We start from the raw sequence: 13,716 nt of genomic DNA on the forward strand, positions 1-13,716 counted from the left end.
GGCTCACACAGGTCAACACCACACATGCACTTATATCTTTCACAGTTATGCGCAGACTCCCATGGCGCCCACGTGTTCTTAGGAGCATGTGTGATTTCACGCATGTGTTTGCATGACCACACCTGTGCACTCTCATGACGGAACACACACTCTGTCAGGACCTCACTCTTGTGCACACACACGCTCACACTCTGTCAGGACCTCACCCCACCACGCTCGCACACCCTTTTTCATAACCACACACTCACACTCCTACGACGCCTGCGTTTCTCTGAGCAGTCCTGTGCACTCTGGACCTTTTGCCCCCTGGCACCTGACTGCTCCCATCTCATGTTACTGGGTTCTCCTGGGTCGTCTGCTTTCTGCTTTGTGACGGCTCCCTAATCTGACGGCTGATCTAATGCAGACTTCTGAGCGTTTTTCTCCAACACCAGAAGACCCGTATTTGTCCCGCAGGGCCCCTATTTTGAAAGATTTTTATTCTCTACACATACCCCACGCTACTTCATTTCCTCTTGCAGACATTATTGGAGGACTCATGTCAGTGTTAACCAGCAGCTCTGTTTAGCAGAAGATGGCCAAGGTTACTCGGTGATGTAAGCTTGGCCAAAGCTGTGTGCTGTGTTTACTGGTGCAGACTTCTGTGCTGGCGTGCGTGCACATGGGGCGTCTGTTACACACTTAGAATGTGGGCCTGCTGAGCAGCCTTCCCTCCCAGGCTTTCCGCTCTGTCACCCTGTCGTGCTGCCTCCCTGAGGACCTGCTCACTGAGCGGGGTCTCTGCAGACAACACTTAAACCAGGGGTTGTGTAACCCCCTCTTAGACGCGGAACCCTTTATGCAAAAGAAACCTCAATCGGATGTCCAGCCAACTTGGAGCTGATGAGATTAAAGTAAGAGAGTTCAGAGCCTTTTGCGTTTGTCTCACTTCTGCCCTCTTCTTGCCCCAGGCTGTCCCTAAAGGTACGCTCACAACCCCGGTCTGTGATGGCTATGATTTGGTCTATTTGAGAGGACAAGCGATTTTGGGGGTGCGCAGAGACTTGTGGGTGTGATTTTGGTGGTGCGCAGAGACTTGGGGGTGCAATTTTGGGGGTGCACAGAGACTTGTGGCCCTCCGTTCCCCACTCGCCTGATGTTAGTCCTCCTGGGTGGTGACAGTGGGTGTGACAGCCCCAGTGTCCCCCTGTGTCCTGGTGTGATTGTCACGGTGCCTCCGTTCACTGTCCAGAGGCCCTGGTTGTGCAGCAGGTTGGGTGCTCACGCACGTGACAGGCTGTGTCTTGGGAAGAGTTGGCCCATAACTAAGTCCTGGGAGCAGCTGGAGAGATGGGTCTCACAGATCGAGGCCCAGGGGCCATCTCGTGATATGGTGGCTGCTGCACAGAGGCCTTTCCCCGGGCTGACCTGTGCCTCGGCTGCATTGTCTCGGACGAGGGCAACAGGCTGTGGCCTGAAGGAGTCCTGTCCACTCCTGTGCCTCCATCCCTGCCCGTCTCTGGAGTCAGACAGACTGGAATCAAGCCCTGGTTCTTCCTCTTTCTCGCTGTGCAGACTTGGTTACGTGACTTTGAGTCCCAGTTCTCACATCTGTGAAACGGGAAGAATCACGTCCTCCTTGCAAGGAACCGAGAGGATTCAAGTAAGCTGACCACACAGTGTCTGGCACGTGCTCAGTACTGACCACATGGGCACTGCTCCGTTTTTCCCGGGTGACCACCGCCCTGCAGTGGGGGGGGGTGCACAGCCCCTCCTCTTGCCTCTTGGCCCTGAGGGCCCCACCCTGCAGCGCCCTCTTTGCTCAGTTCACAGGCACTGAGATGTGAGCACTCCGGCAGCTTGGCCCATGCCGGTGGCCTCCACAGGGCGGCAGCCTGGCCCTGGCTGGCTACCTCGCAGTGGTGGGCGGGCCATCTGGTGGGGCCGTGGGGCGCCAGCCTGCGTGTGACCAGCCAGGACACCCGACCCATGTGCCCGCCCCTCCTGTTGTTAGGGAAAGATGGGGGTAAATTTGGGGAAACCAAAGAAGTTTCCCTGTTGTTCACTCAGCCTCTCCCCGTCACACACGCCTGCTCACTGGAGCTCTCCCGCCCGCGCTCCTCACCGCAAAGCCCCTGCTTGCTCTGGGCGCTGGTGGCTTTTGCCTGTGAATCGACCTGTGCATGTCGCCGGGACGCAGTCCAGGGGTTGAGGAGGCTTTGTTAGGCTGAGATGATGATGCCACTATTTCCAGCCAGCCCAGGAGCCAGAAGGAGCCAGGTGTCCCCAGCCCCTATGCTCTCGACAGGGCACCTGGCTCCATGTGGGGGCATTGTGCCAGGGGAAGTGGAGGTGCCACCTGGCACATGGTGTGCAGGGAGGCTGGGAGAGGGCTGGTGGTAGCGGGGCTAGCTTCTCAGTTGGCAGGAGGAGACTGAGCAGGCCGCCTGTTACCCTGGCAGCCAGAGAACTGTCGGCCCTTTGCTGTGAGAGCTGTGTAACCCTACCCACAGGCCCCCAGCCATCCAGGCAGTTCACTGTCCCCGTCAGTCATGGTGCCTTCTGCTCTCCCTCCAAGGTGGGCAGAACAAGCACCCTGGGATCCCTGGCACAGGAGAGGCCTCAGTCGTGGTGATAACGGCCAAGGTCACCCACCTGACCTTCCGTCACTCACTGCAGGCCACTGGGGTCTGTTGCACTGATGCCATCTCCAGGGTCCCTGACTCCTGAGTAGCTTTCTGCCGCAGGGGCCCTTCCCCAGCCTGGCCTCCTCATCTGCTCTCCCATGTCTCCTTGGGGTGGGTGTGGGGAGTGGCTGCTGATGAGCTTGGGGAGGTGTTCGGGGCCATGGTGGCCTTTCTGCTCCCAGATCGGAGCACTGGGCTGCGGGGTCCAGGGCGCAGAGGCTGGGCAGTGGGAGGAATGACCGTCCTTAGCGTCAGTGACAGGGCAGCTCTGGCTCCTGCTGCTCGGGGGGGGCAGACCAGGGTGCTATTAATACTTCACCTCGGTAGCCTCTTGGGACCCTGCCCTCCATGGTGGCTGTCCAGCTTGGGGACAGGGTCCCCTGTGTCAGCGTCTGTGTCCAGTTTCCATGTCTGGGAGCATGTGCGTGGCCACATGTATGTCCTTGGTCTCCGTGCACAGGTATGTGCACACCTGCCTGAAGTGCGGGGCCCCCGGGGAATGGCTGTGGTGTGAACATGGGTGTTCTCAGGCTGGCGCCTGACTTCTGTCCGGTCCAGGCCCACATTCCTCCCCAGCCTCTCTCTTGCTGCCCCCCATTTCTGCCTAGCCCATCGGTACTCTAGGGGAGGCGATGACAGGTGAAAGAGGTTTGGCCCTTCTCTGGTCCTGATGCCGGGTTCAGCCCAGGCTCTGAGTTCTCAGCTCTCACTGGGGGGTCCCCATGTCTCCCATCCTCCCTGACCTTCCCAGTCTGCCACTGAGGGGTGGGCAAGAAGCTGTTCTGTGCCTCCCGAATGGGAGGGGTGGGATGGGAAGGAAGGGAAGCAGCGTTCCTGAGGCATGGTCACGTGGGTGCCTGACGTCTCAAGTCATGCCGCAGGAGTGGGCTGGGAGGTGGGAGCCAGGGGCAGGCAGGGGGGTCCCCAGCTGCTGCCGAACTCATCACACCCTCCTTTGCTCTGACCACCGGGCATCCCTGTGCCAGGCTGTGCATGTGCTAATGCCCTCGCTGGTGACTGCGGGCAGTGCCAGCAGCGGGCAGGTGTATATGGAGGGAGAAGATTCCCAGCCATGAGCAGCGGCCCCCACCCCACGTCAACCCCGGGGTCCCTGCTCCAGCCCAGGCTAGCAGGCTGTGAACCCAGAATGCACCCCTGCTGCCAGCCAGGTTTCAGGAGTGGGCGTGATTTGGGGCCGAGCATTGTTCCTGAGTGATGAGCCAGGTGTACCAGTGGTTGGGGAGAAGCCCCCTGCCTGTCTCCTGACCTCCAGTCAGGCCCCTGTGTGAGACCCTGACATGCCCGGAGCCTTTTAACCCCTTCTGTGCTTGCCTTGGCCCGAGGTGGGGGAAGCTATGGGGCAAGGGCCAGAAACCCCCTTCCCTCCTGCCCCCTCTCCCACCGCAGGTCCCACAGGAGTCTGGGCAGCCTGAATCAGTTCTATATTTGGCCAGAGAGCACGTGGGTGGGGGAACCAGCCAGTGGCCGCAGTCTGACAGCTGGAGGTGGGGCAGCTGGAGGCCGAGGCTCCCGTGGTGGGAGAACCGGAGAGGGCCCCATCCCAGTGGGGGTGCCAGCTTCCTGCCCCCTTACCCCCACCGTCCGCTACACGCCTTTCTCCACCCAGCTCGTCCTCATAGCAGTCTTCTCCCACAGATCTGTGTCCTCCAGAAACAATGGGTGTCGCTAGATCCAGTGGGAACTCTGCCAGGCTCCAGTGCTCTGTGTGAGCAAGGGTCCACCTCCAGCCTGCTCTCCCTGTCTGTCATGGCCACACCTGGCTGCTGCCCGCTTGTCTGGGGACATAGGACACCCAGCCCCAGCCCTGAGGGCTCACGCCCAGTCCTCTGGCTCTGTCCTATGGGGGGTCCTCAGGCACCAGGTGCCTCTCAGAGCCAGAGAGATTGAGGCCGCAGGACCAGCCCCAGCCCAGCTGTCACCTGCCTGGCACCGCCTGTCCAGAGACCTGTGCTCTGGGGCTGCCTGGAGCTGCCAACTCCGTGAACTCCTCCCCTGTCCCCCAACGCTGAGAAGGCCCTGCCTGCCCCCACCATGTGTGAGGTGATGCCCACAATCAAGGAGGGGGACTCCCTGGGCCCCCCCCATGGCACGGACACTGACGCCAACTTTGAGCAGCTGATGGTGAACATGCTGGATGAGCGGGAGAAGTTGCTGGAGTCCCTTCGTGAGAGTCAGGAGGCCTTGGCAGCCACGCAGAGCCGGCTCCAGGACGCCCTCCGTGAGAGGGACCAGCTCCAGCGTCACCTGAACTCCGCGCTCCCTCAGGTGAGGCCAGAGCCTAGCGTCCTGGGGCCCTCAGCCCATCTGCGTCGAAGTCTCATGTCAGCACATGGGGTTCACAGGCGTCACTGCCTTCGTGTCCCTGCCACTCCCAAGCATCTCAGCCAGCATGTTGTTGGCTTCACCTGGAGAAGCGGCTGCACTTTGATGGGGAGAAAACCCAACTGCAGTGAGCCTGTTCGGCCGGCAGGTGGCGCCTGGCAGGGAAGGGCCTCTGCACGGCCGGCCTCTCCTCCCCACGCCTGTTCTTGGGGGTGCTGGGCCACCGGGGACCGAAGACGGCGTGGGGGGAGCCTCGGAGGTGCCCAGTCGCCTCTCTTAGTCCTCAGATGAGCAACCAAGAGGTTTCCCGTAGGAAATTGTAGGCAGAGCTGAACGTGGAAGCGCTGTCTGGACAGCTGTCCTACGCCTGCCTCAGCACCACGGCCAGCGCACGTCACCCTCGCGTGTGTTCTGTGTTCTCAGCTCCTCCCTAAGTTCTCACAGCTGTGAAGCTGGCACTGTTATCACAAACGATGACACGAAACCTCGAGCACATTGCTTAGCTGCTGGTGACCACCCAGGCTGAGGGCTTGGCAGGGCAGCCCAGGAACCAGAGGCTCGAGGCTCAGCTCAGGCCCTTTACCATGTGGCAGGACGCTGTGGGCGTGGGTGGCAGAGGCTCCTGCCCGGCTCAGTGTCTTGTGATGCTTTGTCAGTAGGAAGATGGGGTCCTGGTGAAGAATTGGCGTGGGAGGTGGGCCGTCCTACCCTACTGCAGGGGCCCAAACGGGCCGAGAGTGGAGGAGCCATCCCTGTCCTGCAGCTCATTACCAGAACGCAAGTGACTGGAAGAGAGAGTATCAGTGACGGGTCGCTGGCTTTGGTGGCCTTGTGCTAAATGCTTTGCACTCATGGGCTCACTGGGCCCTCCTGGAGACACTTGAGGGACACACCTGTGTCTCGCAGATTGGAGGGTGCAAGTTCAAAGAGGTTCGGTGACTCTTCTTGGGAGCTTGAGCACAGGGACCTCGTCACTGTCCCCAGCGACCAGCACAGGGCCTGGTATGTGGGAGGTGCTCACAGTATCTGTGAGTGAATGATGGGCATAGCCACCGTTCCCAACACTGTGGGAGCAGGGAGAGCCTCCCCCAGGGAGTCTGGGGAGCCCCAGGAGGCACGGCCTTTGAGATGGGTTTTGAAAGATGGCTGTGATTTCCTCAGGTGGTGACAGAGGGTTGGGCTCCCCCATTGAGCAAAGGTGTGGCATTAGAAAGGCTCGCTGGTGGCTGGAAACAGCAGGGGACCCAGGCCGAGGGCCTTAGGGCGATGAAGCTGGAAAGCGAGGAGAAGTTTGACTTGTGCTTTGGGACAGCGTCTGCAGAGGCGTCTTGGGGTGGGGAGGCCATGCAGGGGCTGGGCTGAGGGGAGGGAGGACAGAGCACCCATGCTTTGGTGGTGGTGCACTGAGGTGGGGCTGGGGTCTGCCATCGAGTCCTGTCTCTGGGTACAAGCGTGTCATGTGTGCATGTGTGAAAGCTGGGGCATGACCAGGACCAGGGCCAGGCCTTCCAGGGTCGAGATGCTTGACTGCCTTTGGCTGTGGCCTTGATAGAGAGGGAGTCAGGGAGCAGGGTCTGGGCTGTGGCGTCTCAGGCTCTGGCCTCTCTGGGTCCCTTGTCCCTTCCTACAGCCACTGTTCAGTCACCCCCAACCCAGGGAAGCCATAGAATTTGGGCCACTTCTCTTTCTGGAGTGAGGTGATGTCTAAGGAAATCAGTAGGATACCTGGGCCTGGACCTGTGGGGCCAGCCTGTCACCCCTGTGTGCTGTCCTAATGGGGACGGTGGGCTGCAGAGGACTCTGCAGTGCCCTCGAATGGATGCCAGCCTGGGTTTGGGTTGGGCCCAGCAAGTGGCCAGGGTGCAGCCCTGGACCGAGTGAGCAGGGGCCCCAGAAGCCAGAGCTGAAGCCGTCTGGCCGGCTGGGCAGGCCTGCATGCTCTCCTGCTCCTGTGTAGGTGGGTCCTTCAGTCCCCTGTCTCACTGGCCACCGGCAGCTGCCAAAACCCTGCGGAGGGGGAAAGCTCCTTGGGACTCCTGCTTCTCTAATGTCCGTCAGGGTCCGTCTGGACTGTGTCAAACCAGAGGCAAAACTCCCCTCCATCATGTTCTAAAGGGAAAGCTCCTTGCATTGCTGGGGAAACAGACACACAAAATGGGAGGGAGGACATCAGGTGATGCTGGTGGCTGGAGGGGGAAGGGACTGCAGAGCAGACTGATTTTCTGGCTCTTGTATCCAGCCCTGTCCCCTCAGACCCTCCTGTGCCCTCGGAGTGTGCAGGACCCAGAGCTGTGGGCCCCTCGGGAGTCTACTGCCCAACCAGATGGAGACGGAGGTCTCTGGGCAGATGGTGGAAGTAGGGATGGTTGAGAGGGCCCCACCATTGCCTTGTGCATGCAGGACGCTGCTCGGGGCGTGTCCCACGTGCTGAGGGGCCTTGGGGGTTTTCAGGAATTTGCCACCTTAACCCGAGAGCTGAGCATGTGTCGGGAGCAGCTCCTAGAGCGGGAGGAAGAGATATCAGAGCTGACAGCAGAGCGGAATAACACGAGGGTAAGGGGGTCCTGGGGCGTGTGCGTGGGGCTGTGGACCCCTTGGCCAGGCCGGCACATCCCTACCCTGTATGCTGGGGTAACAGTCAGACACCTCCGTCTTTCACGTGTAGTCGGGGTCCGAGGAGAGAGGCCAGGGCAGCCGGCTTGGGGCTGACAAGCACGGAAGTATTTGAGCATTTGAACAATGGCACAGATGGGGCGCCCGGTCCCCCCAGCGAGCCCATGGGCACTCCGGTCGCCCTGCACACAGACCCACAGCACTCCTCTCGCCTTCCTGCTCCCTGCCAGCTGCTTCTAGAGCATCTGGAATGCCTGGTGTCCCGCCATGAGCGGTCCCTAAGGATGACCGTGGTGAAGCGCCAGGCCCAGTCGCCTTCCGGGGTCTCCAGTGAGGTGGAGGTGCTGAAAGCCCTCAAGTCGCTGTTTGAGCACCACAAGGCCTTGGATGAGAAGGTACCCAGCCTGCCCTGCAGCCTCTGGTCCCTTCTCTGCGACGTCTGTGTCCTGTGTTTGGGGCAGACTGTTTTCTAGCTGGTCCGCCTCCTACTGGCCATTTCCAGGGGCTCCCGTTAGGGTGCCTCTTGGCACACCCTGCTCTGCCTCACACCCAGCAGCGGTGGACCCAGCCAGTGCCCAGTGGGGTCTCCGTTTCTCCCTCCATCTCCCCGTGACTTCTTACCTTGGGCAGGTGCGAGAGCGGCTCCGGGCGGCCCTGGAGCGAGTCACCACACTGGAGGAGCAGCTGGCAGGTGCCCACCAGCAGGTAAGCAGCCTTCCCACCCTCCTTCTGCACTGCGGCCCCTCGAGCCAAGGCTGTGCACCCCTTTGCCCTACTCTGCTCCCCATCGGTTTCTCCCCATGGTCCTGGCTGCAGACTGCTGGCCAAGGGGAGGCAGGGCACCTGTCTAGGAGGCGGGGGACCCACAAGTGTGTGGAACATATAGCAGGTTGTCTTGTCTGTGACTCACTGCCCCGGGGGCTGTGCCCTGCAGCAGGGGGCAGGGGTTCAGGACGGAGTGGCAGGAGACGAGGGGACTGTGCAGCTGGGACCGAAACGCCTGTGGAAGGTGGGTCTTGGGGAGCCATGGAGCAGGGGGCATGCCTTCCCCGAGACAGGTGCAGAGGGCCCGGCCCAGCTTATTCAGGACAGCAGCTCCTTGAATTAAATTCGGGGCTTTCTCCGGTATCCTCCCTCCTCTTTCCGCCTTTCCCTAACCCCATCTGTGGAGAAGTGTATAGATTGTCGGTTGAGTGCCCGACTCACTGCTAGACACGTCAGGTGCTTGTCCAGTGTAATTGTTAGGGCCCCTCTACCTGTGTGTCCACTTCAGGAGAGAGCCCTTGTCTCCCGGAGCCTTGGTCCCCCTCGTCATGCCTTTCTAAGGTAGAAGAGGCTGAGATAGCAGGTGAAAGAGAAACTTGCTTTTCAAGAGATACACGGGAGAGTCAGGGTGTGTGTCATCGTGGGGAGTGAGCTCTGAGGCTGGGGAAGAGCTGTCCCTGCCTCCACCTCCCTGGGTGGGGCAGGGAGCGGGATGTCCTGGGCTCTGACGGCCAACTGACAGCTCACTGTCCCTGGAGGGTGACATGGGCCGGGTGCAGGAGCTGCAGGAGCTGCTGGAGAAGCAGAGCTTTGAGTTGAGCCAGGCCCGGGAGCGACTGGTCACCCTGACTGCAGCCGTCGCTGAACTGGAGGAAGACTTGGGCACCGCCCGCCGGGACCTCATCAAGTCGGAGGAGCTGAGCAGCAGGCGTCAGCGGGACCTGCGGGAGGTGGGCGAAGGCCTGGCCTGCCCCCTCGTGCCGGGTGCAGACGTCCGGCTCTCAGGAGGGCAGCTACTTGGATGCCCTGGGTGGCGGGAGGACCGGGAAGTGTGACACGGAGCACTTGGTGGGGTCCGATGGTGGCAGGAGTGGCAGGAGGGACAGGTGGAGGCCATACACTGGCCGGGCAGTGTGGAGAAGCTGCAGCCCACCAGCTGTTGGTGGGGAGGTGCAGATCGGACGGGGGCAGGGAGAAGGTGATGACCTCCCATCAGTCCCCTCATGTCCCGCGCAGGCTCTGGCCCAGAAGGAGGACATGGAGGAGCGGATCACCACCCTGGAGAAGCGCTACCTGGCGGCTCAGCGTGAGGCCACCTCCATCCACGACCTCAACGACAAACTGGAGAACGAGCTGGCCAATAAGGAGTCCTTGCACCACCAGGTAACTCCTCCAGGTGGCGCGGGGAAGCCTTGTACTTGACTCGGGTCTTGATCCTGCTGGAGTCTTCCCTTGGTGGCCCAGGAGCCCCCGGGGTCATCCCCTTGGATGTTGTTGCCTCTTGGGCAGCCGAGAACCCAGCTTGTTTCTTGCTGCTTCCTGGCCTATCACCTGCTCTCTGCTCAGGCCGGGTGGGGCCTGGAGGCCTCGGTTCTCCCTCTTGGCTCTCCTCCCCGCCCTTTTGCCAGTGTGAGGAGAAGGCACGACACCTACAGGAGCTGCTGGAGGTGGCAGAGCAGAAGCTGCAGCAGACGATGCGCAAGGCCGAGACGCTGCCCGAGGTGGAGGCCGAGCTGGCCCAGAGGGTTGCAGCCCTCACCAAGGCACGTGGCCGGGGCCCGGGCTCTGCCTGTGCCCCCTCTTCCTGAGCTCTATGGAGCCAGACTGTCAGTGCTGAGAGTGGGAGGCTCGTGGGCCAGGAGCCGGAAACCGTTTCTCATGGTGCAACTCCAGGAACCCTCTCTGCCTGTTGGAAGAGTAGTCCTTGCTTCCAACTGACTGAGTGCTAATTGTGTCCTGAGTGTTTGCTGTGGATCGTCTCATTTAGTGCTCACAGTGGTACGAGGCACTGGTGCTGTCATTATCCACATTTAGCAGTTGAGGAAACTGTTACTAAGCACATGAGTTACTAAGGTAGCTTGTCCAAGGTCACAGCTGGGAAGAGAGGGAGCCAGGATTTGAACTCACTTTAGCTTGAATTCCTGCACTGAGGTGCACGTCCATCCATCTGGAGGCATAAAGACATGCAGCTCATGCTTTCAGGTGGGTTTTTTTTCCAGAAGTGTGTGGAGAATTTAGTCTCTTGCGATGCCAGCTCTGCCATGTTTTAAGGCAGGCCCTGAGCAGGAAGAAGGGGTGATGATGACAGTTCTGCTCCAAGATGACAGGGGAGGGCTGGGCTATGTTGCTCCCTGAGGCCCAGACCCCCAAGGGTCACGCTGGAAACGGGGTGCGTGTGCCAGGAGGCCTGAGCAGGGGGCAGATGTCCGCTGCTGCGCTGACCTGTCCCTGCCCCCAGGCTGCAGAACGGCACGGCAGCTTTGAGGAGCACGTCCGGCAGCTGGAGGGCCAGCTGGAGGAGAAGAAGCAGGAGCTGGCCCGGGTGAGGGCCAGGCTGGGCTCTGAGGACCCCGGCTCGGAGGAAGTGGGAGCTGGGGAGGGACTGGCCACCTGGTACAGAGATGCAGGGGCGGGAGGAGCTGGGCGGGCTCCCCAGGATGACATTGGGACAAGCGAGCAGGGTGGCTCCAGCAGGGTGGCTCCCGGGGCGGGCAGCGGATGGCCCAGCGGTGGCTGGTGCGAGGTGGGCTGGCTATGCAGGTGCGCCAGCGGGAGAAGATGAACGAGGACCACAACAAGCGGCTGTCAGACACGGTGGACCGGCTGCTTACCGAGTCCAACGAGCGCCTGCAGCTGCACCTCAAGGAGCGCATGGCCGCCCTGGAGGAGAAGGTGCTGTGGGCGGGACCCGGAACGGCGGGGTTTGGGGGGGGGGGGGCGGGCCCGGCAGGTGGTGGGGCGGGGCCAGGCGGCCCGGAGGGGCGGGGCTTCCGGGAGGGTGGGGTCGGGCCGTGAGCGGTCAGTCCCGGGCCCGCGTCTGGGACGGGACCAGTGAGCACTGGCCTGCAGCGAGGCTGGACAAGGGAGGAGCTGGCCGCCATGGAGAGCCAGGCGGGGTCCCTGGCTCACAGCTGTTCTCCCCCAGAACACCTTGATGCAGGAGCTGGAGAGCTCCCAGCGGCAGATTGACGAACAGCGGCACCACAAGGTACCCAGCTGCTGGCCAACCAACCGGCCAGCCTGGGAGGGACCCCGCACCAAGCGAGCCCTTGTCAGTCCGCGCGCACGTTACCTCACTAACCCTCACTGGAGCGTGCGCAGTAGATGCATTGCCTCCCATGGAAAGAAGAATCAGGCCCCAGCACAGGGCACAGAGTGGGCAGCAGAGACCTGGGACCCAGTGAAGGACTCAGCAGAAGGATTTGTGATACCTCAAAGTGGCTGAGGCACGAGTGCAGTGGTTCTGGGAGGGTCAGCCCCTGTGCCTGCCTCCCAGTGTCAGCAAGGCCTGGAGAGCACGGCCCTGTGGTGCTCTGCCTCGTGTGCCCTGTGAAGTGTGCTGGGGAGGGCCCTGCAGGCCTGCTCTGGTAGGATCCTTCCCCAGACACAGCCCTCTCCTCTCCCGCCCCCTGCCCGCCCGCTGCTGCCCTTGTGGTCACTCTTCAGCTGGACCTCATCTCTTCTGGTGAAATCCGTGGCCCGGCTGGGGTCCCTGGCTTTGGACTTTGCAGGGCATTCTTCTGCTTCTCCTCGACTCTGGTGTCTTCTTTGTCCCCCTCTCCCCTCTCTGCCACACCTGGCCGCCACTCCCACCTGGGTCTGCCTGGCACAGGGCCGCCTGTCTGAAGAGATTGAGAAGCTGCGCCAAGAGGTGGACCAGCTGAAGGGTCGAGGGGGGCCATTTGCAGACGGCGTCCACTCCAGGTACTGGAGCACGGGAGGCTGGACGTGCTGGGAGGGGTCATGGGTGGACCCTGAGGACAGACACTTCCTCCCTCCGAAAGGCTGCACAGGACCTCAGGTGCTTCTCCGTTTCAGGAGGGACACTGAGGCTTGGAGAGCTGGGTCAAAGCCACCGAGCTCACTGGGCACTTTGGAAGGGAGCGCCTGTGCTCCGTGGGGCGCTCAGAGGCACACAGACACAGGAGGCCCCTCTTAGGCCGTGCTCCCTGCTTCCTGACCGAGGGCTCACCCACGCCCCCCGGCCCGCTCATGGAGAGTGCCTGGCTCACTCGCATTCTGAGACACCGTCTGAGGGGTCTTCAGTTTGCTGTTTGCTTGAGGACCACCTAGGTTCAGGAAGCCGGCAGAGAGATTGGAATGAGGCTTCCAGACGTCCTTACTGTCACCTGCACGGTTGTGCCACCCCTTTTCCTGAAAACATTTTAAGAGATGGTGAGTGGAGCTTTCCACCTCATGCTTGGATTAGGCTGGCGTTTCAGGGAACTTCTGGATTTTTCTCCATATTTTGTGAAGCAATTGACATTGAACTCAGACCTCGAGCCTGCCCTCAGTTCTCTGCCCAGAGAGGCAGGATGAGGCTCGAGGAGACTGAACGGGTGCATCCACTCCAGCTTCGTGGCTCCTGGCTGTTTTCTTGCCCAACCTAAGTCGCTCAAACCAGAACCTCGGAAGCTCCGTATCAGGCCAGTGGGGCCGCCCTGGCTTCCTGCAGAGAGGTTAAAGGAAGTGTGTCTGCGTTGGAGTGGGGGGAGGCCGGAATTAGGGAAAAGCGTGTTGGGTGGTGCAGACTTAAGTACCATCTTCACATTTGTCAGGAATTCTGTATAGGAGTGTAGAGAGAAGCAGGGAATGAGACAGAAACGGTAGCCAGCCTCTTCCTCCGACTTCTCCCTTCCCACAGGCTGCTCAGAAGAGAGTAGCCCCTCTCCCCCATTAGTGAGCTCTGGCCCTGAGCACACCAAACTTTCCTAATGGTTGGGGGTTCTTGGCTTTGACGACACATGCACTGGACCTGGCATGAAATTGGTGCCACTTTGCAGGGGAGGGGACAGGGAGAGGCAGGAGCTCCCCTTTCCCTCCAGTTGCCTTGTGATGCCCGTTGGAGGCCCACCCTGTCCCTTTGCTCTGGGCTTACCTAAGGGTTCCAAGCTGGGAGGGCACCCAGACATCCCACAGGATCATTACTGGTACCCTAAAATCCCAGGTTTGGAATAGACCCCTGGGGCAGTGTATGTCCCTGGTCCAGTGTCAGGGCCTCCTGAGGCTTCCTGGGATGGGGGAGGGTGCCAGGGTGGAATGTTGGCCAAAGCGCCATCCAGATTATGGGGAGACCCCAAGGAAAATTGCTGGGGAGAAGACCAAGAAA

At 61.0% G+C, this 13,716-nt stretch overlaps 1 protein-coding gene across 15 annotated transcripts in view; it reads left to right on the forward strand.

Annotated features, from left to right (window-relative positions):
• PPFIA4 (PPFI scaffold protein A4) overlaps nt 1-13,716 on the forward strand; it is a 37,439-nt gene that overhangs the window by 3,532 nt on the left and 20,191 nt on the right. For 7 of the 15 annotated variants that reach the window (XM_074317152.2, XM_074317142.2, XM_019750872.3 and 4 more), the window contains 13 exons: nt 1,555-1,642; nt 4,323-4,952; nt 7,461-7,562; nt 7,853-8,017; nt 8,253-8,327; nt 8,557-8,631; nt 9,146-9,337; nt 9,624-9,770; nt 10,016-10,150; nt 10,846-10,929; nt 11,148-11,279; nt 11,533-11,595; nt 12,220-12,311. In XM_074317152.2, coding sequence (XP_074173253.1) covers nt 4,719-4,952; nt 7,461-7,562; nt 7,853-8,017; nt 8,253-8,327; nt 8,557-8,631; nt 9,146-9,337; nt 9,624-9,770; nt 10,016-10,150; nt 10,846-10,929; nt 11,148-11,279; nt 11,533-11,595; nt 12,220-12,311 — 1,496 coding nt within the window. In that variant the 5' untranslated portion in view covers nt 1,555-1,642; nt 4,323-4,718. The remainder of the gene's footprint in view (nt 1-1,554; nt 1,643-4,322; nt 4,953-7,460; nt 7,563-7,852; nt 8,018-8,252; nt 8,328-8,556; nt 8,632-9,145; nt 9,338-9,623; nt 9,771-10,015; nt 10,151-10,845; nt 10,930-11,147; nt 11,280-11,532; nt 11,596-12,219; nt 12,312-13,716) is intronic. The other 8 variants (XM_074317147.2, XM_074317149.2, XM_074317150.2 and 5 more) reach the window with 4 other exon arrangements.

This window comes from Rhinolophus sinicus, chromosome 6 (genome assembly GCF_057876585.1).
Source record: "Rhinolophus sinicus isolate RSI-liver-muscle chromosome 6, RSI-T2T, whole genome shotgun sequence".
Lineage (NCBI taxonomy): Eukaryota > Metazoa > Chordata > Mammalia > Chiroptera > Rhinolophidae > Rhinolophus > Rhinolophus sinicus.